The 22,091-nt window shown below is 35.6% G+C and overlaps 1 protein-coding gene across 3 annotated transcripts in view; it reads right to left on the bottom strand.

Moving 5' to 3' along the window:
• Positions 1-14,337, bottom strand: part of SLC36A4 (solute carrier family 36 member 4) — a 36,093-nt gene extending 21,756 nt beyond the window's left edge. The window contains exons 1-7 of one of the 3 annotated variants that reach the window (XM_024731269.1): positions 14,094-14,337; positions 12,814-12,904; positions 11,276-11,364; positions 10,155-10,250; positions 7,778-7,862; positions 2,461-2,688; positions 421-519 (exon numbers count right to left, since the gene is read on the bottom strand). In XM_024731269.1, coding sequence (XP_024587037.1) covers positions 421-519; positions 2,461-2,688; positions 7,778-7,862; positions 10,155-10,250; positions 11,276-11,364; positions 12,814-12,904; positions 14,094-14,215 — 810 coding nt within the window. In that variant the 5' untranslated portion in view covers positions 14,216-14,337. Of the gene's footprint in view, positions 1-420; positions 520-2,460; positions 2,689-7,777; positions 7,863-10,154; positions 10,251-11,275; positions 11,365-12,813; positions 12,905-14,093 lie in introns of those variants that run through there. The other 2 variants (XM_024731271.1, XM_024731272.1) reach the window with 2 other exon arrangements.
• Between the last annotated feature and the right edge of the window lie 7,754 nt (positions 14,338-22,091).

Below are 22,091 nucleotides of genomic sequence, written 5' to 3'. Positions count from 1 at the left end.
AAAATATGATGCTTGGGATTTGTCTTAATATAACCCAGACTTGCTAGAGTAGGCAGAATACAGATCAAACAAAATTAGCCATAAGTTAATGGTGTTTGAAGCTGGGTGATGCTTACACAGGCGTTCATCACACTATTCTCTAAGTTTTGTATAGGTTTGAAACTTTCCAAGATAAAATGTTAAAAAATCATCTATTCGAATGTTCTCATTTTACAGATTAAGAAAAAGTGATACATCTAAGATAAAAGTCTTGGTAAGTAGAAGAAGTAAACTATAATTCAAGTCTATCATATCAAAATGCAAATTGTTTTCTAGGAATAAAATAATAGAAACAAAAGAAAAACAGGCATTTTTAAATGTAAATAAGTCCTTGTGTTAACTTAAGATTTTAAAAAATAGTAATAAAGACTAAATCCTTACCACTCCTATGCCTTCAAAAGCAAATACAGCAGTACCAAAAAAGAGAGGGTATTTTTTCCAGCCAGCCACTACTGGAAGGTTGTGGGGATCTGGCATATTCTGGAGAAAGAAAAAATAAGATGTCATTAAGTTACATCTTTACTTACTTGAAAGAATTAAAAATGGAAGAGCGAAATCATGTACTTCTGAGCTTCACAGCAGCAAACGTGTATTATAAATGTGAATAACTCTTTCAATAAAAACTTTAAGCATCCTATGTTAAACGTAGCCAAGCTGTTAGGATTTCACTGCCAAAAGCAATTGTTTCCCTCAAGCCCATACATTCCATCTGAGCTAAATGCTCCTGATTACCTGTTTCCACCTGTAAGTCCCAGGCTGTTCTCACTGGGTATGGCTCCTACCACAACAGGAAATACATAAGCATATTCAACGTCTAACCTGAGAGCCATATAGTCAGTTATCAACCACTTCTGACGGTGTCCAATGAAATTTATTCCCCACTCTACTTTCATTGCTCTTTTGGTCTCTAAGATTTCCTGACTTTGGCTTTCTATCTCAATAACGCTGTGCTGTTCTCTAGAACAGGTCTCCTCGTGGTTTCAGCATCTTACTCTTTGACCTGACAGTTGCCATTACCCTTATTACTTGTGCCTATGCCTTGACTCTGGCTTTGATTTCTTAGTCCTGACTCATATAGCCTTCTTCTAACTCTCATTATCTGGAAGCTCACAGACTGCGCATCTTGTTCAAGATCCCTGGGTCCACACTGGCCACTTCTTCCAGCTAGCCCAAGTCTCCTCACCAGCCTGTGTTCTCTGCCTTTACCTGACTAGAAGTGGAATTCAAGGCCAATGAAAGAGGATGAACAAAGAAACTGAAGTGTGACAGCACAGGGAAAATTTGGGGAATAGATTTAGAAGATCTGAAGCATAGGTAGAACTGTGTGATATAATGGTGAAATATAAGCTAGGGTCAAAATGAAAAGATTATTAAAATGTTTGGATTATTGGATAACGCTAAACTGTACTTCAAGGCTCACATGGTTCCCTCTACCTAAGGAGCCTCCTTTTCTGCTCCACTAACTCCTACATGTCCAGCCAAGGGGTCAGGAACTCCAGAAAGCCTTGTGAGATCTTCCTGCCTGTCCCCTTTCACTCTCACATGCTATAACAAAGAGTCTACAGGCTTTGGAATTAAGATGGGGCAAAAAGGAAACATAGATCCATCATAAGAGAATTTGTAATGAATTGCTAATGGAGATTTTAGGACAACTGCTTTGGCAGCAATGTATAAAATGGACTGTATCAGGAAAAAATAGGATTCTCCACCTTTTTTGAGTCATTGGCTCCTATGAGAGATGAAAGCTATACAGTTGCTCAGGAGAAAAATGCATATATACATACAGAAACCCTAAATCTTATAAATGATTTTAAGGGATTTGCAGATCCCCTGAATCCCATCAATAGAATATTTTAAGGAAACTGGGCTAAGAATCTCCAGGCTGCCGACAAGGAAATGAGTTGAGGTTATTGCATACATCAGATGAAGAGGTTACAGCCTAGTGTAGTGGCAGTGAGCTGAAGTGGTGGCAGCAAGTAAAGGTTCAGAAGTGAGAGAAAATTATAAAATCACGTCTATACTCCCGTCTCTTGCGATTGGTTTAAATCTTAAAGGAATAAACAAAACGCTAATCAGTTCTCTGCTTCATGTTAGGCAGTGCACTAAGGCACGATCCTAAATCTCACAACTCTAGTAAGTCAGGTATTACTACCTTCTGAAGCAACATCATACAGCCCAGAAACATACTTACCAGGATTCAAAACCAGATCTGACTGCAAAGCCTATGCTTTCAACCTCTATGTCATATACTGCTTTTTCAACTAAGCAGTATCCCCGAGAAGGAAGCCAGAGTTCCCTGATTATCTCCTGTGTGACACATATTGAAGTACAGTCTCTACTTATCATTACTTTTACCTCCAAAGTGAAAAATATTTACTTGTTAAGAAACATATGACACGGTTAAAAACACGTTATACTTACCCTAACAATGTACTGATAAATTATCACAAGACTCACAGCCATGGAAACGTTGGCAAGGAATGAAAGCACAAATAGATTCTTGAGCTCGCGAATGAAGACCAAAAGAATCAGAAATGGAAGAAAGCAAAGCATATATATCCTTAGGTCAATAGTTCTTCTCTCACATGGATCTGATGAATTGGTACTATTCAAAACAAACACTTTACTCTCCAGGAAACCTTCATGAACCTATACAGGATTACCAGGAGAATAAGGAAGAGGGGGGAAAAAAACTTCCATCAACTTATAATAATAAAGGAGAAATATGAAGAAAATTATGATCTATATACACTCTATGATAAATTCATTTACAATAAATAAAATACACAGTTTTAAGATACTCTAGTGTCTTAGAAATATATATATCAAATTTAAGGATAATTAAAATGGGATAATCTTCTTTGCAAAATAACTTTATCATACTGTGAAAAGAAAGTTCCCTAGAAAATTATGAGGATGGATTTACTAATTTATTGTGAAGCTTGGTGACTGTGATGTTCATGATGCCTAGAAAGGCTCAACACGCTTCTGAGATAATCAAAAGTGGACGCATGCTTGTCCAGAATGGCCACTGGGTATTCTACTAACATACTTTTTTCAAAGTAAGAAACAATCTCTAAGTACCTCTTAGAAATGTACAGTACTCAAAATTAAATTTAGAAATCAGAGCCTAACTTTAAAGGTATTTTATAAAGCAACTGCTGATGAATGATCATCACTGTCAATAAATATTTGTTAAAAATCAACTATCTTCATGCATGCTAGACGCTAAATAAATTTTTATTAGAGCAAAAAACTTCTACAAGATAAATCAACTTTGCCTCAGAATTTATTCGGCCACGTCTATAAAACTATATTCAACTTTCAAAAGAGATTCAATGATTATAGGCTCCATTTATTAAAAATTGTCCTTGGGCTTCCCTGGTGGCGCAGTGGTTGGGAGTCCGCCTGCCGATGCAGGGGACGTGGGTTCGTGCCCCGGTCCGGGAGGATTCCACATGCTGCGGAGCGGCTGGGCCCGTGGGCCGTGGCCGCTGGGCCTGCGCGTCCGGAGCCTGTGCTCCGCAACGGGAGAGGCCACAGCAGTGAGAGGCCCGCGTACCGCAAAAAAAAAAAAAAAAAAAAAAAAAAAAATTGTCCTTGATTCAATTAATCACATAATCCAACTTACAAAAATAGAAATGAAATTATAGAGGACTTTAAAAATAATCTTAAAAACTCACAGCACAGGCAGATCAAACTATAATATAAATTCCAGTGAAAATCTATTTGCCCCAAATACTGTACCCTCCTTTGAACACAATGGAACGCAAAGACTTATCAAGTCTCTGGATACATAAATTCTTAAGAACCAGACCCTATAGTAATAACAGCAAGTATTTTCTGAGTACTTTCTATGTGTCAAGTACTGAACTAAATGTTATACAACATCTCATTTAACCCTCAAAACAACACTCTGAGGTGGGTGGTAGTATTAATATCAATTTATAGCTGAGGAAACTGAGGTTTAGGGAGTGTAAAAAAAAAAAAAAATACCCTATATAATATCAAGCCAGTAAGTCCTGGTTCTAGGATTCAAACCCAGGCCTGAGATCCCAGAATCTAGCTTGTGACAGGTACATGTTTACCTGACCAAAATGCTGCAATCCTTAAAGAGGGGCCCTGCCCAAGTAGCCACCTGGCCTCCACCTTGACATCTCTCTCTCTCTCCCCTTAAATACAGTAACAAAAGGCCAAAAAGTCAGAAGTACAGAACAAAATCCTGATATGAATAATAATTTAAGTGTTTAATTTTACACTTATCCACAATAAGCAATGTTTAGTGTCACTACAAATGTACATATCATCTTAAACTGCAGGGAATATATCTACTAGTTTTAAGTTATATTGGCAATTTATAACTCACACAGGACTAACAAACTCTCAGGTTACACCATGTACCATTTAAGAAATGCATAGCTCTCATTTATATTGTAATTGTCCATTAAAACTTTTAATTTTATTTTCTATAATTTGAAATAGAAGCAAATTTGATAATTCACATTACTTGGCTTTTAAGAATGTATTTTATTTGTTGACCCAATTTCCTCTGTAATCAAATTATTTACAGCCAAATACTTCTGTAACAAAGAAGTACGTCCAATAATCAGATTAGATAATGATCAAAGTTAAGCTCTAACAAGGATACCAGGTAAGAGAAAAGCAGTTATATAATCAATTTTAGAAAGGACTGTTTGAGTCATTAGGTGCTTGGGAATTTGAAATCAATTCTACCACAAATCTCTCATAATAATTAGTATTCTTTGGCAGAAAGATGATTATAAAAATTCTCAAGATTAAAAAATAAAGTAAAATAAAAATGTAGATACATACCCAGAGCAAGATTCAGGTAAACATTTGAATCCTTTGGTGCCCTCTAGAGACAGAGACTGGCTATCTAATAGGACTTCCTATGATCTCACATGTTTACCAAAATGCAAAACACTGAAATAAATATTATAAAATAAAATTACTAAATTCAGTTGTTTCCATTGAGATCTCAAATTTACTAAATTCTACTATTTATTAACTTTTCAATTCAGTAATTTAATGGTTAAAATTCCAAAGGCAGATTATGTTCTTCAGCAAAGCTAAAATGTAGAATTAAAGACACAATACGCTACATTTGCATACTGCATATAAAATGCATAATGCATTTTATAAAGGCTTTTGCAAACCTTTTGTCAGCTGAGCCTCACAATAAATTTATGAGGAACATGGGGAGATTCTGCTACCGTTCCCATTTTACAAATAAGGAAACCGAGGCTTGACGAGGGACAAGAGGGTCTTACCCAATGTGTGAGTTAAAACTGAGAGCACGGATTTGAATTCAGATCTTCTGACTCTAAAGTCCATGGTCTTTGGTATCACAACATTTTTTTTCCTCTGAATGTAAAATCCCTTCCCAACTCTTCATGCCCATATACACTATTTTGTCTACCTGACATTTTCTTGAGTATCTTAGAGTGAGAACAGAGAGGAGCTACTATAACCACCACGGACTAGAATCACTGGAAGCTCCACAGTTCTTTTCCCCCTGTCGATTGTCCACAGTGGCTTAATGGAATCAAGAACAGCCATGTGACAGTTACAAAGCAGGAGATGTACACGTTTGTATGCGAACTGAACTCTTAATTCTTTGATTCGATGAAATACTGAACCTTTAATTTTATGTAGATTAAGGAGGTAAAAATCTTACAAATTTTAACTGTAAAAGTAGTAGCAATTAGTAAGGTTTAATCAAACCATGTGTCCTTTATTGGAAATTGCTATCAAGTGTGAGAACACCTCTGCAGAGAGGGAAAATCTCTGATGATGCTGTTTCAATGACCATCTGTCTGCTCTGAAGAGGTGAGGTGCTCAGCGTTGCGAAATCAGCTTTTCAAGTCTCAAGTCTGACTGAATGTCTTTTTCCATGTTGCTCTTCATGCCTCAAAAGATCTTTCATCTATCTACAGCAAGCTTCTCCTTACCTTCCAGAGAGTCACTTTTTCTACCTGGTCTTCTTAGGATATGTGCAAATGAGTTAAATTCTTCCATTCAACTTTGGAAGCATCTGATATCATTTCATAGGAGAAAGTCACCAATCCTAAGCTTATATTTATTTTATGTACTTAACACAGTCCATGTCACACACATACACATACACACAACTAAAATCAGACAATGTCCTGTCCAGTGATGAACAATTAATATACTATGTGGCAGCTATGTCAGGCACCTAAGTTTCTGCCCAATTCACATGACCTAAGGGACACTGCTCATGCTTTGTGAGACTAGGTTTCCTCATTCATAAAATGAGCATAGAACTTATATTACAGAGTAGTTGTAAAAAATTAAAGGATATATATCATAGCTTATAAATATAAGATTATAAGGCATTATTAGCATTGTTTATAACCTTAAATCAAGCTTGTTGGTAGCTCTCTTAGGAGATGACAGAAAAGATATAGTACTACCATGCTGCACCATCCTAGAAAGGCACCATTTCCACTGTATTCTATGTAAATGACTGCTAAGATGGTATGTCTATCTTGCCAATAAACAGCCTCTTAACTGAGTTAGCAGCCCTAAAAATATGGGACTTGTGGAACTAAATACTTGTAAACTCAAAGGCACATCATCTATAATGAGCCGTGCTGATAAAACCATCAACTCTCTTATTTATAAGAGAAAGACTCAGTGACCCTTTCCAACATTAAAAAGCTAACCTGGTGGCTTTATTAAACTTTGGCCTGCAGACCAAACCCATTCTACCACCTATTTCTGCAAATAAAATTTTATTGGAATACAGCCATATCTAATGTATTGCTGTCTATGGCTGAGTTGAGACAGAGATCATATGGCCTGCAAAACAGAAAATACTTATTATGGCCCTTTATAAAAAATGTTGCCAAATCTTGGTCTAAATATAAAATGAAGCAGTTTATAACTTAGAAAAATGAGTCAAATATATACTTAGATACATACATATAGATTCTTTAGAACACATATTCTGCATTAAAATACTTACGAGAAGTTCTACATATTACTATATATAATGCCTACTACTGCACCATGCACTTGTGTATACTAATAAATGTTACTGATTAAAATAAAGAAGAGCAGAGGGTGAAGTAGGAATAATAGGCCAACTACCAGTTAAAGCACATAAAGAAATGTGCTTTGGCATTATTCTGATAGGGGAGCTTTTTTATTTCAGTGCTTTGCATGTTTGTTCTAATTGACAGTCTCTACCAAGACTGCAAACCACTCTTAAAAAAAACCTTTATAATATGGAGAGAACTACAGAACACTGTACATTTCTGGACACAGTATCTTTTTAGACAATGGCAATAATTATGAGATTTTAATAATGCCCACTTTTTAACTTCATTTTTTAGTCTGCTGGCTAATGCCTTACATACTTTTTTATAAAATATCAATGTAAAAAATATGTTACCAAACATCTGTGTATCTGCTTTTGAGATCTAAATTCCAAATAGCCAAGAATCAGTAAATTATGCCTGTTTTGATCTGAAAGAACAAGCATTATTGATATAATAGCAAGAAACGTAAAATTCAATTATAGCAGAATCCAATTTGCAAAAAAAAACGACTAAAGGAAAATCTAGAAAGATACATGATTTATGAAAGAAACACATTTTCATATTCAACCACAGCTTACTCAGAGGAAATATGATGCCATAACCACGGCATCAGAAGAAAATGATTTCAAAAACTGGAGAAAAATACTTACTTGTTTCACATTTTCAGCTAAGAAGACAATATAAACACTACAGAATCCCAGCTGTGTTATCACCAGAAAAAAATCAACCACACTCCTGAAAAGAGATACCCACAAATAAGTATTAATAAGAGCTGCTAAGATGTCGATGTATTTTTTCTCTTTTTAACTATTTTAAAACATTTCATAATAGTATTTATTCTTTCTACTTCATTACAATAAGAAATAGGCTTAAAGCATTTATTTTCTACAAAGAGCACATATTTATGATCTGTATATCACTAGAATTATTATTAAGCAAAAATATGTTACATAAGTTAAAAGCCCATATTTTCCCATCATTTCCTTCTGAAATTCAACAGTTTAAGAGTATCTGTCTAGGGCTTCCCTGGTGGCGCAGTGGTTGAGAGTCCGCCTGCCGATGCAGGGGACGCGGGGTCGTGCCCCGCTCCGGGAAGATCCCACATGCCGCTGAGCGGCGGGGCCCATGAGCCATGGCCGCTGAGCCTGCACGTCCGGAGCCTGTGCTCCGCAACGGGAGAGGCCACAACAGGGAGAGGCCCACGTGCCGCAAAAAAGAAAAAAAAAAAAAAGAGTATCTGTCTAGGGCTTCCCTGGTGGCGCAGTGGTTGAGAGTCCGCCTGCCGATGCAGGGGACGCGGGGTCGTGCCCCGCTCCGGGAAGATCCCACATGCCGCTGAGCGGCGGGGCCCATGAGCCATGGCCGCTGAGCCTGCACGTCCGGAGCCTGTGCTCCGCAACGGGAGAGGCCACAACAGGGAGAGGCCCACGTGCCGCAAAAAAGAAAAAAAAAAAAAAAAAAAAAAAAAGAGTATCTGTCTATAAAATGATTTCATGAGAACATTTCATCAGTTACTTTAAGCCCATCTCTCCTACTTCTCAAGATCTTTTTCAGATCAACCCAGTGTATTTCCCAGCAAACAGGATGAACATATTCCCTACTGTCCAAATCACTAATAAGCACAGGAATAGGAGAGGACTGGGGGCATGGCCCTAAGTCATTCCACCAGAGACCTCTCCAGGAGCTTAGCTCTGTCCATATTTTTTTAGGTACTCTAAAAAATTCCAGCTACATAAAATAGCATATGGGAGTAGGAAAGGGGAATCACCGGTCAAATGAGCTTTATTTGGGTATTATTATAATCAAAAGTCGGCCTACATGTTATTAGTATACAGCCCATACCTTTCCCTATTGTTCTGGGAACAATTAGTGACACAAGAGCTTGCACTTACTAATTCGTTATAGTCTCTTGTTTGACCATTAATGTCAAGCTGTCAAGCAACCTAGTCTAAAAAATCTACAGACCCTCCTCCTCCCATCTGAAACTTGAAGCGCCCGTGCCCATCTTCATTCTTGCCATAACTCTCTAGTTCTCTATGGTTCTTCAGGGATCTCATTTAGTTAGTAATCTTGGTACCTTGAAATGAATTCAAGTTTCCTCTCACTGATGAATTACATACAAGGTATTCCCTTAAGATCTCTTCATCCACCTTTGATTTTAGTATCCTTACCAACAATCATTCCAGCCACTTCTATCTGAAAGCCATTCTTTTTGATAGAAAAAAATAGACAAAGTTGCCTATAGACTGGGGGCGAAGGAGGAAGAAGACAGTGTTCTGGGGGCAAATCCCTAGGGCATTAGGCTCTGTTTTCTTCCTTCTCCTACACAGCATATCAGGCTGTGAACTCTGAGCAGCTCATAAACACATCTAACATCCTGAAAATCCCCAGAAAGGCCATATTGAACCATAAACTACTCTACTAACACTGCTCTTTCCCTTCTTTTAATTTCCACCGCATGTATCATTTGTACCATAGTCAGCATGTTGTGAATTGCCTGTGCTTATTTTCCAGTCCTGTATTTACCTGATTTTGATTAGCCATGTCCACCAACAATAAAGTTACATTTAAACAATACAAAAATAAAAACAAGATTATGCTAAAATACATACTTCGGATGTCTTAAGAACATGTAGCTAAACACCACAATTTTATTTGAAATAGAGACAGCAACATTTCTCTTGCTCTTTTTCCTTTACTTAATTATTGATCATGATTATACCAGAGGTTAGCTAGGTGCTTTAAAAATATCATTTTATTTAGACTACCATAATAATACTTCACAGGATTACTCATTTGATAGTGAAAAACTAAAACAAAATAAAAATACTTTGACCCAGGTCATAAATTTGTAAGATGGTAGAGTTGAGATTTGAATCCAAGTCTGTCTAACTCTAAATATTGTTTCCTCCCAACTTTATCACACTTTTGTTAATGTATCTTGCCAGGTTAGAATACTTAAAATTAGTGTAAGTTTAAATATTATTAATACTTAAAATAATTACTAATAACATAGCAAGTACTTACCGTCCCCATGCTGCTTGCTTCTGCAGACAACTCCAAGGACTTACTTCCATAGCAAAACTCACAGTGTCACTATACCCTAATGTTGACCTTTTAAACCTGAAATTTAATGACATACATGCATATGAAAAAGAAAAATTTTTAACTGGTCCATAAATCCATTTCTTGAAAAGAACATCAGATAAATCGGCTATACACTGACAGAGGAGTTTTCGAAATTTTGAGATCTGCATACTTCTAAAGTTATCTCATGAAATTAAAAATTTTTATATACCCTTCTTACCGGTATATTAGTTTTTATCCACTGTTAAAGTTTATGTTTTTGTTGAATTCATATAACGTAGTATTTGTGTTTCACTGATTTAAATGTTTCAATTATCTAAAAATATCAACTACACTGTTCATGCTTAAATTATTCCATTCTTAGAACAGCATTATTTAATACATCTGTACAGGGCTTTATAATATATTGTTACACAAACTACCCTATTTAATCATCAAAATAGCCATGTTGTCTCTCCTATTTTTTTTAAGTATATATTGTTATTTAAAGATCATAAATGACGTGCCCGAAGTTTTAAGAACATTTAGCAACAACAAAAAAGAGTTAAGATTAGAATGTTAGTTTATCAGAATAGACAATATTCGTTTTTTTAAAAAGTTGGTTCACTATCCAATAGAATCATTTTATGATGCAAAAATAAAGAAAACAAAATATTGTTTCATTGACTATCTACCAACCCACATATCAGCAAAGAGCAGCAAAGGCATTACACCCAAAATGAAATTACTAACAAATTAAAGACCATTATTCTTTAACTAAAAGTAGCCCTGCTGCCTCCACTTTCCTCATATAACTTCCCTGATTTTTTTCACTTACACTAAATAAAAGAAACCATTCTATTTCACTTCTTTTAAAAGAAGTATATATATTCTGACTAGATTGCAATTATATGACATCCTACGTTCTTCCATATTCATTATCCTAGACTTGTCTATGTAACAGATTATAGGAAATACAACTTCTAGTTGCAAAGCACAGTAGAAATATAAGACTATCTGTTACTTTAAATAAATATATAGATTTAAAATAAATTAAATAGACTTGACAAATCCACATTTACCTCTGACACAGAAAGTGACTGCAACGTACCAAAATGTGCATACAGTGAACAGAAATAATTCCTATAAACACAAGGCTGATTGGTCCAAGCTGTGAGGGAAACATTTTATAATATTTAAATATTTCAGTTTAATAAAAATCAAGTTACCTTACAAACAATGAGACAACAGACTACTAATTTGCAGTGAGTAAATATGTTAGACAAAATGATTAGAGAGTCATTTGCATAAGGGAAATTAGTGAACCTGATACAGAAAGAATTTAGTAATATTTAAGACAACCACATACGATTCCATCTTATCGACTTGGCTGTCCAAAGCTATGAACGTAGAGTATAGGTATGCCACAAAGTAGAACAGAATACAACATCATACTTAACATCGGATGGCAAATCTGTGACTCTCAGTGTCTCACCATTATAAGTATACGCAACTATGAATCATTATCTAAATGACTACAAAGCACTGCATCATCTGGCATTGTGGGCAATCTACTTCTTCCATAGATTGCTTGTTGAGAATTACGTGTGAGAAACTGTGCCTAGAAAATAATTATTTGAAAAAGTGGTACATAAAAATTTTCAAGTATTTATTTACTAAAATTAAAATGATGCCTGATTATTGAGAGACAGACAAAATGTTGCCAAAGTTTATTTTTATAATCAGAAATTTTAAAGTTTCTCTAAATTAGGGTGGACAAAGTCCAATGCAGAGAAAGATGATAGTTACAACTGTTGTTAAGAAAACTGGTCAGTTAAAAAAAGTTAAATATAATTTCACTACCTCATAAGTGAATTCTCCCCTATCAGGATTCTCTATAATTACAATAATTGGTTCTAACAAAACTTTGAATATTTGTTTTCAAAAGATATTGTTATTCCTAGGGGCTTCCCTGTTGGCGCAGTGGTTGAGAGTCCACCTGCCAATGCAGGGGACTTGAGTTCGTGCCCCGGTCCGAGAAGATCTCACGTGCCGCAGAGCGGCTGGGCCCATAAGCCATGGCCGCTGAGCCTGCACGTCCGGAGCCTGTGCTCCACAACGGGAGAGGCCACAGCAGTGAGAGGCCCACGTACCGCAAAAAAAACAAAAACAAACAACAAAAAAAGATATTGTTATTCCTTTTCTTAACTATTATTCTTTAAGTCTGAAAACTACATATTTGGAATCTAAAAAACTATAAAATTTCACCAATATAAATACTCTATAAATGTTTGTTGATATGAACATATTACTTAAATTCCTGAAAATCCAAAAGAATAATAAGATATAACCATACCTGGAAAAATCAAATAGTGATTTGGGATCTTTCTGTCAAATATTATAAATAAGTAATTAAGCAGAAATGAAAAGAGTAAATTAACTCTCATTTTTAGATATTATTATCACAGTTCACATAATTTTATCAGCAACAGCTAAATGATTATCTAGTTGTCACCTGACCAGGTTATATTTGACTAGGTCAGATGTTAACTTGTAATTTTTGCTGTAAATTAAGACTGATAACTGTATTTTAACTAGAGATTACAAAGATGAGTCTTACCACTATGCCTGCATTTTTTATTGCCAGTGGAAGTCCTAAAAGACCAGTTCCAATATTTCCCTTAAGAAGATGCATAAGAGTTTGTACAAATCTGAAAAGTAAAAGTTGTAAGATTTAAACATTTTAGAACAAAAGCTATTAAAATCACATGACCATGGTTTTAGCATTAGAAGGGAACTAAAAATTAATCTAGGCAAGGAATCAAATTAACATTTCCATTCAACCAGAAGTTGAATGAGCCAAAAGTTATATTTGGTTCAAGTCCTATCTTTGCTACTTAAAAGTGGAATACAGAGGGTTACTATGGAGATTAAATGAGTTATTTAAGTGAAAGTATTTTTGTATTTATTAAAGTAATAAAGAAAAGGTAATTTTCTCATAAGATTCTTTGCTGCTATGATATTCAGAACAATGTTGAAGACTATATACAGCTAAGCTGGTAAAACAGCAATTTGTTGCACTATCTATGTAATCATGTTATTAAACATAGCTGATCTATGATTATCAACCTCAGAGGAAGTTAATTAAAAGAAAAAACCACACAATTTCTAAAACTATGTGTATCATCAGGTAAGATGATGTATCATCAGGTAAGATGTGTGTCATCAGGTAAGAGCTAATTAACTTTCAGACAACATGAACTCCCAAGGGATTTCACCTAAGAAAAGTTTCCAAGAGGCATTTGAAGGAGGTCTCTTGACCAAGAAAAAACAAATTAAACTAGGAAGGATAGCACAAATTTTTAACTTATGAAACAAAAATTTTTTTTTACTTTATTCTTTTTTGATCAATTAAAATGTTACTTTGCTTAACTGTTAAATCACTATTAGAATAACACCTTATTTAAATCTATTAATGATGACAAAATAACAAAAAAAGTTTAATAAATGTTCTACTGCTTCCCTGGGACCATGACTTTGTTTCATACCATTGACTCAACATAAAGAAGCGTTTACTACCTACTTCCCATGGTCTAACTCCTAACCATTTCAGAAGCCCCTTCTCTTAAAATTTCTCTTCCTCTCAATCTGATCTCCCTTCTTTCAAGATCCATAGCATTTGATACATATCATCATTTTAGTAATTCCTACACACGGCTCTGTAATTTAGATGTATTTCTTCTTTCCCAAATAGACTATAAACGCCTTGAGGGTGAGAACCGTATCTTATTCATCTTTGTGTCTTCTGTAGTATCTACTTAAGTGCCTGGCCCATAGAAGATGATTACAAAAATATACACTGAGTGAAAAGAGAAAATGACATTTAACCTTAACACTTACGAAATACCCTCTTGACCATCAAGCTGGTAACGCTTCTGAACAGGCAGGAGCTCTTGCTCATGTTCTTCATCTGATGTCCCATCAAAGTTTTGCTCATTTATTAAGGGTCTCATTATATCCATATCTTTAAAAAGAAAAAGTGCTTCACTACCATTTTAAAACTTGGCTTAAAGCTGGTATAAATAACAGTTTTAATAGTAGGACATGCCATTTGTACGCATCTTTACTATTTCCACCCTAATTCACATTAATACTTTTGAGTTCTACCGTATTTAGAAAGAAACAACTAGACTCATTTGCTGGATATTTGGTTTGGACTAAGCAGTGCAAAGTGAAAAGCATAAGTATTTAATGCAAAATGTTTTCTGTTTTGTCTACCTGAGGTTTATAGTAAATGATGATAGAATTATGGGTGAAAAATGTGAAGAAATAATAAAATGAACTTCCATCTCTTGTTAGTTTCAAATCATACTGAGTACATAAATGGTAATCATATTTTTATTTATTTTTATTCTTAAAAATTAAAAAAACTTTTTAACTTAAGTAGAGTTGTATAATATCATGTTACAGGTGTATGTATAGTGGTTCACAATTTTTAAAGGTTATACTCCATTTATAGTTATAAAATATTGGCTATATTCCCCATGTTGTACAATATATCCTTGTAGCTTATTTTATATCTAATAATTTGTACCTCATAATCCCCTACCCCTATATTGCCCCTCCCCCTTCCCTCTCCCCACTGGCATCCACTAGTTTGTTCTCCATATCCGTGAGTCTGCTTTTTTGTTATACTCACTAGTTTGTTGTATTTTTTAGATTCCACATAAGTGATATCATACAGTCTCTGTCTGTCTGACATAATACCTTCCAAGTCCATCCATGTTGTTGCAGATGGCAAAATTTCATTCTTTTTTATGGCTGAGTAGTATTCCATTGTGCATGCATTCCACACCGTCTTTATCCACCCATCTGTTCATGGACACTTAGGTTGCTTCCATACCTTGGCTATTGTAACTAATGCTGTTGTGCACATCGGGGTGCATGTAGTTTTTCAAATTCGTGTTTTGGGTTTTTTTGTACATATACCCAGGAGTGGAATTGCTGGCAAGCATAATTTCAAATGCTTTAAGAAAATTATAAAGCCATTCCAATCTTTAAATTTTTAGTACCACAATCTATTCTTATATCTAGCAATTTTTAGCACGATTTTGCTCCTTCTGAGGAGAAAGATGACACTAGTCATCACTGTCTGTCTTGTTCTCGTAAAATTCACTAAATTCAAATTTATTGAGATGACTGATATGCATTAGTAAGGTCTGAAGTATAGGATATTTTAAAGAAGTGAAAGTTTGTTCCATTCAAATACATACAATAAACCTACGTAACAGGGAATTGGGGTAACCTAAATGATTTAGTTGGAAATGACTGATTGACATAACTTTTTAAAACTTATTTTGTAATAATTTCAAACTTACATTAAATTTGCATGAATAGTATAGAAAACCCTCCCATGTACCCTTTACAGGCTCAACAAATTTTAACATTTTGTCATGTTTTCTTTTTCTCTCTCAAATGTTTATCACTTGTTATTAACTATTTGAGTAGGTTACATATATCATGCCATTTTACCCTATCACTAGCATGTATTCCCTATGAACAAGAATATTTTCCTGAATATTCACAGTACAGTTATTAAGTTCAAGTAGTTTAATATTGATCAATACTTTTACTTAATCTACATTCTATTTTCCAGTTTCATCAACTGTACTAATAAGGTTCTCTTAGTAATTTTTTTTTGGATCATGTATTGCATTTAGTTGAGCTATTCTACTAGTTACCTTTGCCATTTTAGCTTTTATGGTGCCCTTAATCCTCTTTTTTCTTTTTTTTTTTTTTTTTTGCGGTACGCAGGCCTCTCACTGTTGTGGCCTCTCCCGTTGCAGAGCACAGGCTCCAGATGCGCAGGCTCAGTGGCTATGGCTCACGGGCCCAGCCGCTCCGTGGCATGTGGGATCTTCCCAGACCGGGGCACGAACCTGTGTCCCCTGCATCGGCAGGCGGACTCTCAACCACTGCGCCACCAGGGAAGCCCATTCTTATTCTTTTACTATCTTGTTTATCAGTTTTAAATGGTGTCCCCTGACTTCCACCTATACAACAATTAATGGTCTAATTCTACTTTTGCCTTTCTGTGTCTCTTATTCTCTCATCTTTCAGTTGTATTCTTTCTATCTACTTTGGCAATTTACAAAATGCTTTACATACTGTTGTTCAGTCATGTCGCCACTCATGTCTTAGACTTAAATCTACAATCAATGTGTTAAATGCTTGTGATCAGTCCTCTGCCAAAGTTTCCTCAATCATCCCTTTGCTGGAAGAAGTTCATTCTCCTATAGAATGTGCATCAGAACCACCTGCAGGGCTTGCTTAAACACAAACTGATATACTCCATGCCAAAGCTTCTGATTTTAGCAGGTCTGAGGTGGACCTGAGAATATACATTTTTAACAAGGTCCCAGGGGACTCTGATGTTGCTGGTCTGGGGACTACACTCTGAGAACCACTGCTCTAGTAGATTGCTCAGGAAGGACTCATGGGCTCAGTATTCCCTGAAGTTTTGTATGTTTTAAACTATATTCTATAGCCTTGATATGAAGGACAGCTAGACAGAACATCCTTGCCTCATACTTTCTACCCTTGAGTTTCTTGGAAAATGCTGCTCTACTCTTACTTTACCTTGTATGCTATTCTTGAGAAGTCTTATGTCAAACTAATTTTCTCAGCCATTACATAATTTGTTCTTTTCGCTTGAGGTCCTGAGGAATCTTCCCTTGTTTTAAAAGTCTAATGGTTTTATTTTATGTCTTAGGGTTGAGCAGTCTGAGTCAAAAGGGTACAAAGTAGGTCTGTTTGATATACAGATTTAGGTTTTCTTTATTTCTGGAAAATTTTCTTGGATTATATCTTTAAGCATTTGTTTGGTTTAAATATTTTGTTTTTCTTTTTTAGAGATTCCAATTACATGCTGGATCTTTGTTGTCTGTCTTCCATTTCAACTACTTTCTCTAGAACCCTTTTACTGTCTTTCTTTACCTCATTTAAACTCTTTTTTGAAATTCAATGACTTAAATTTTCATTTCAATATTTCCCTTAGACACCTTGTAATTTATTCTTTATTTATGATATCTCCTATTGCTAGGCATTTCATGGACAGGGATCCTAGTTTGACAGTATTTCCTTCTGTCAGCACAGTGAAGTTCAGTTTATTTAATGGATGATGTTGTGTTATCAGGGGTCATAGGGAGTAACTGGCATGTCTTCTGGTTCTTTTCCATTTCTGCAGAATCTTCAATTTCTCCCCTGTTACTTTCCTTCTTCTCTTTACTTCCAGGGATCTGAGGGGCATTTCCACTGCTTTTTTATCTCCTTCTCCTCCAGAGGCAATGTTTTGCTAAGGCTGCCTCCTCTATTCCTGCTAATGTTCAAATTCCTTCCCTGTATTCCTGGAATACAGGAATACCCTGTATTCCTTCCCTGTGAATTACCAACTCCCAGACCTGACCTCTGTTTAGACTTTTAACACTTTAGTTTAGATTTTCTCTTTCTAAGGGAGATTTTCACTGTGCTTCTTCCAAGCCTCCTGCTCCCCTCTCCTCTTTTCCACAGAGATTCTAAAGACTCCTCCTCCATTCTCCATATTTGCAGCAGTGACAGGAGCTCTGTTTGAAATTTTGTTTATTTTTCTATTTACAGATTATTTGAAGTTTGTGGTATCCTTGGTCTCCTATTAATGCTGTAAGAATAATTTCATGAATGTGTTTACTTGTGCTCCTTGTTGAATTAACAGGCTTTGGGGGAGGATATGTGGAGAGATTAGGATTTAGGCAGCTGCCATTATCCCAGTGTTATTTGGAACTCAGCACAACAGTTTTTCACAAGAGTAAAGTTATGCTTTAAGATACTGAAAGATTCTTTAGCTTTGTAATATATTTTGAAATCAGGAAGTGTGATCAGCTTTGTTCTTTTTCAAAATTGTTTGGGATATTTAAGGTCTTCTGTAATTAAAGCATTATGATATTGGCATAATGACAGACATACAGACCAACAGAACAGAATAGAGAGCCCAGAAATCAGTCTATGCAACTGATCTTCAACAAGGGTGCCAAGAATACACAATGTGGAAAAGACAGTGTTTTCAACAAATGGTGCTCAGAATACTGGGTATCCACATACAAAAGAATGAAATTGGATTTTTATCTTATTCCATACACAAAAATCAACTCAAAATGGATTAAAAACTTACATGTAAACTTGAAACTGTAAAACTTCTACAAGAAAACACAGGAGGAAAGGTTTAGATATTGGTTTTGGCAATGATTTCACGAATATGTCACCAAAAGTACAGTTAACTAAAGCAAAAATAGGTAAGTGGGACTACATCAAACTAAAAACCTTCTGCACAGCAAAGGAAACAATCAACAGAGTGAAAAGTCAATCTAAGGAATGGGAGAATGTATTTGCAAACCATATATCTGATAAGGGGTTAATTTCCAAAGTACATAAGGAACTCCTTCAACTAAAGGGCAAGAAAAACAAAAACAAATAAAAAGAGAACCTAATAACCTGATTAATAAATTGGCTAAAGATTTGAACTGACATTTCTCCAAAGAAGACATACAAATGGCCAACAGAAAAGATGCTCAATATCACTAATCATCATGAAATGCAAATCAAAATCACAATGAAATGTCACTTCATACATGGTAGGGTGGCCATTATCAAAAAGCAAAAGGCAAAAAAGTAACATTAATAACATTTTATTTAACCCAATATATCCAAACTATTATCATTTCAATGATAATGTAATCAACATAAAAATTATTAACAAGATATTTTACATTCTATTTTTCATACTAAGTCTTAGAAATCCAGAGTGTATTTTACAATTACCGTGTATTTTAATTCAGACAAACCGTATTTCAGATCAGATACACATATGGCTAAAGGCTACCATGCTGGACAAAAGTAAAGTTTTGTGCAGAGGCGTGACATGATCTGATTTATATTTTAACCAGGATTCCTCTGGGCCTATCTTTTCATGTAGAAAATGAGAGTAGTAATTTCTACCTCACAGGGGTTTTGTGATAGTGAAATGGGATAATATATATGAAGCATAGAGCCTCGTCCTTGGCACATAATAAGTAATCAATAAATATTAGCTTTCTTCCCCTTCCTACATAATGAAATATTAGAAAAAAATTTTGCTTTACAGGATTCTAAAATATAAACCTGACATGAAATTAATTCATTTACTACTAATAATTAATAATTCTGAGCACTTATGCGCTACAAACTGTGCTATAATACCGAGTATGCATACAGACAAAATATGTTATGCCAGATAGAAGGAAATTGAGACTAGCGAAGGAGACAAATACTTAAAAACCTAACATTGGATAAGCTTTAATAGAGGTAAGAACATATGAAATACAACAGGAATACTCGTGCAAAGTAATTAAAAATTACAAAATCCAACTTACATTACACATAAAGTCTATTACTTGCCAATGTCTTGCCTTTGGCCAATTATTGAATTGGACAGCTCTGAAAAATGCTTGTGATTACTATAGCTAAGAATTAACAATGCTTTATACGGTGTTAGAGGATGTTCTGATTTCATTCTTTTACATGCAGCTATCCAGTTTTCCCAGCACCACTTATTGAAGAGACTATCATTTCTCCATTGTATATTCTTGCCTCCTTTGTCACAGATTAATTGTCCATAAGTGTGTGGATTTATTTCTGGGCTCTCTTTCTGTTCCATTGATCTGTGTCTGTTTTAGTGCCAGTACCATACCGTTTTAATTACTGTAGCTTTGTGGTATAATCTGAAGTTGGGAACTGTGATTCCTCCAGCTCTGTTCTTTTTTATCCAGACTGTTTTGGCTATTTGGGGTCTTTGTGTTTCCATACAAATTTTAAATGTAATTGTTCTAGCTCTGTGAAAAACGTCATTGGTATTTTGAAAGCGATTGCACTGAATTTGTAGATTGCACAATGGAATACTGCTCAGCCATAAACAAGAATGAAATTTTGCTACTTGCAACAACATGGATGGACTTGGAAGTCATTATGCCAAATGAAATAAGTCAGACACAGAAATGCAAATACTGTATGATATCACTTATATGTGGAATCTAAAAAATACAACAAACTGGTGAATATAACAAAAAAGAAGCAGACCCACGGATATGGAGGGCAAACTAGTGGCTACCAGTGGGGAGATGGAAGGGAGGAGGCGCAATAAAGAAGTAGGGAGTTAAGAGGTACGAACTATTAGGTATAAAATAAGGTACAAGGATATATTGTACGATGTGGGGAATATAGCCAATATATTATAGTAACTATAAGTGGAATCTAATCTTTAAAAATTGTGAATCACTATATTGTACACCTGTAACTTATATAATACTGTACAGCAACTATATTTCAGTTAAAAAAAAAGAATTAACAATGCCTTATAAATAAATTATTAATCAATGGATATCAAACTACCTAGACAAAATTATTTCTATTTACAAATAGAAAAATATAAATGAATAAGAAATACTAGCTTCATTCAATATTATAAACCATACATTATACACCACATGTATACATTAATGGTGCATACAATTGGAACATTATTAGGCAGTGCTTTTTATGCTCTCTTATATTGCCCAGGCAATTGTTTCAACCTGAATTTTCTAACCTAAAATCAACCTAAATTTCCACCTGTTGTCAGAATAGAGAAAAATTACATTCATTTAGCAATATGTATTGAAACCTTTAAAATGTTTACCCTTTTCACCGAGTTATTCCACTTCTGCAAATCCAGTATATGGAGAAAAGGATTTCTGCACAAAGATCTTAATCAAAACACTATACTGGGGCTTCCCTGGTGGCGCAGTGGTTGAGAGTCCGCCTGCCGATGCAGGAGACATGGGTTCGTGCCCCAGTCCGGGAAGATCCCACATGCCGCGGAGCGGCTGGGCCCGTGAGCCATGGCCGCTGGGCCTGCGCGTCCGGAGCCTGTGCTCCGCAACGGGAGAGGCCACAACAGTGAGAGGCCCGCATACTGCAAAAAAAAACAACAAAAAAACCCCACTATACTGAAAATTTGGAAACAACCTAAATGTGCAACAATCAGGAAACTGCTAAATTCACTACAGCAGTGGTCCCCAACCTTTCTGGCACCAGGGACCGGTTTCATGGAAGACAATTTTTCCACGGACTGGGAGGGGGAGGGTGCAATGGTTCAGGCGGTAATTCAAGCGATGGGGAGCGGCAGATGAAGCTTCACTCGCTCACCTTCCAGAGGTCCCCATCCTCTTTGAAATAAAGTGCAGACCTTAAGGAAACCTGTATTTTAACAACTCTACCAGTGCTTTTCACACAGACACCCAATTTTTTAAATTCTTTTTTAAATTAAATAATATTTGGTCATTGTAGAAAATCAGAAAAGATAAGCAACATTTTTGAAAATAAAATGACCTCATCACCTAGAAACTACCGCTGGCAACATTTTAGAGTATACACAAACACATACACTCACTCCAGTATATTTTCATTCAATCCCATGGCTTTAAATATTATCTTCATGATGATGACTTCCGAATTCATATCTCCAGCCGAGACATCACCCTAACTCTAGACATAAATCCACCTGCCTACTTGATATCTACACTTTCATATCTAATAGACATTTCAAACTCAGCATGCCCCAAACTGAACTCCTCATTTTCACCACCAAACCTGCTCTTCCTGGCTTAACCCATCTCAACTGGCTATGGATTACTGTATAACAACTTATCGCTGCCATCAGGACACCTCAGTTCTATGCAATGTGGGCCCTTCCTTACAATTGCTTGAGTATCCTTGCAACATGGCAGCTGCCTCTCTCCAAGTAACTAATCCAAAAATGAGAGCCTGGCACAATGCCTTTTAGGACCTAGC

This window comes from Neophocaena asiaeorientalis, unplaced genomic scaffold, assembly GCF_003031525.2.
Source record: "Neophocaena asiaeorientalis asiaeorientalis breed wild unplaced genomic scaffold, Neophocaena_asiaeorientalis_V1.1 scaffold143, whole genome shotgun sequence".
In the NCBI taxonomy this organism is placed as follows: Eukaryota; Metazoa; Chordata; class Mammalia; order Artiodactyla; family Phocoenidae; genus Neophocaena; species Neophocaena asiaeorientalis.
Note: the sequence above shows the minus strand (reverse complement) of the source record. Positions and strands in the feature narration are given on the sequence as shown.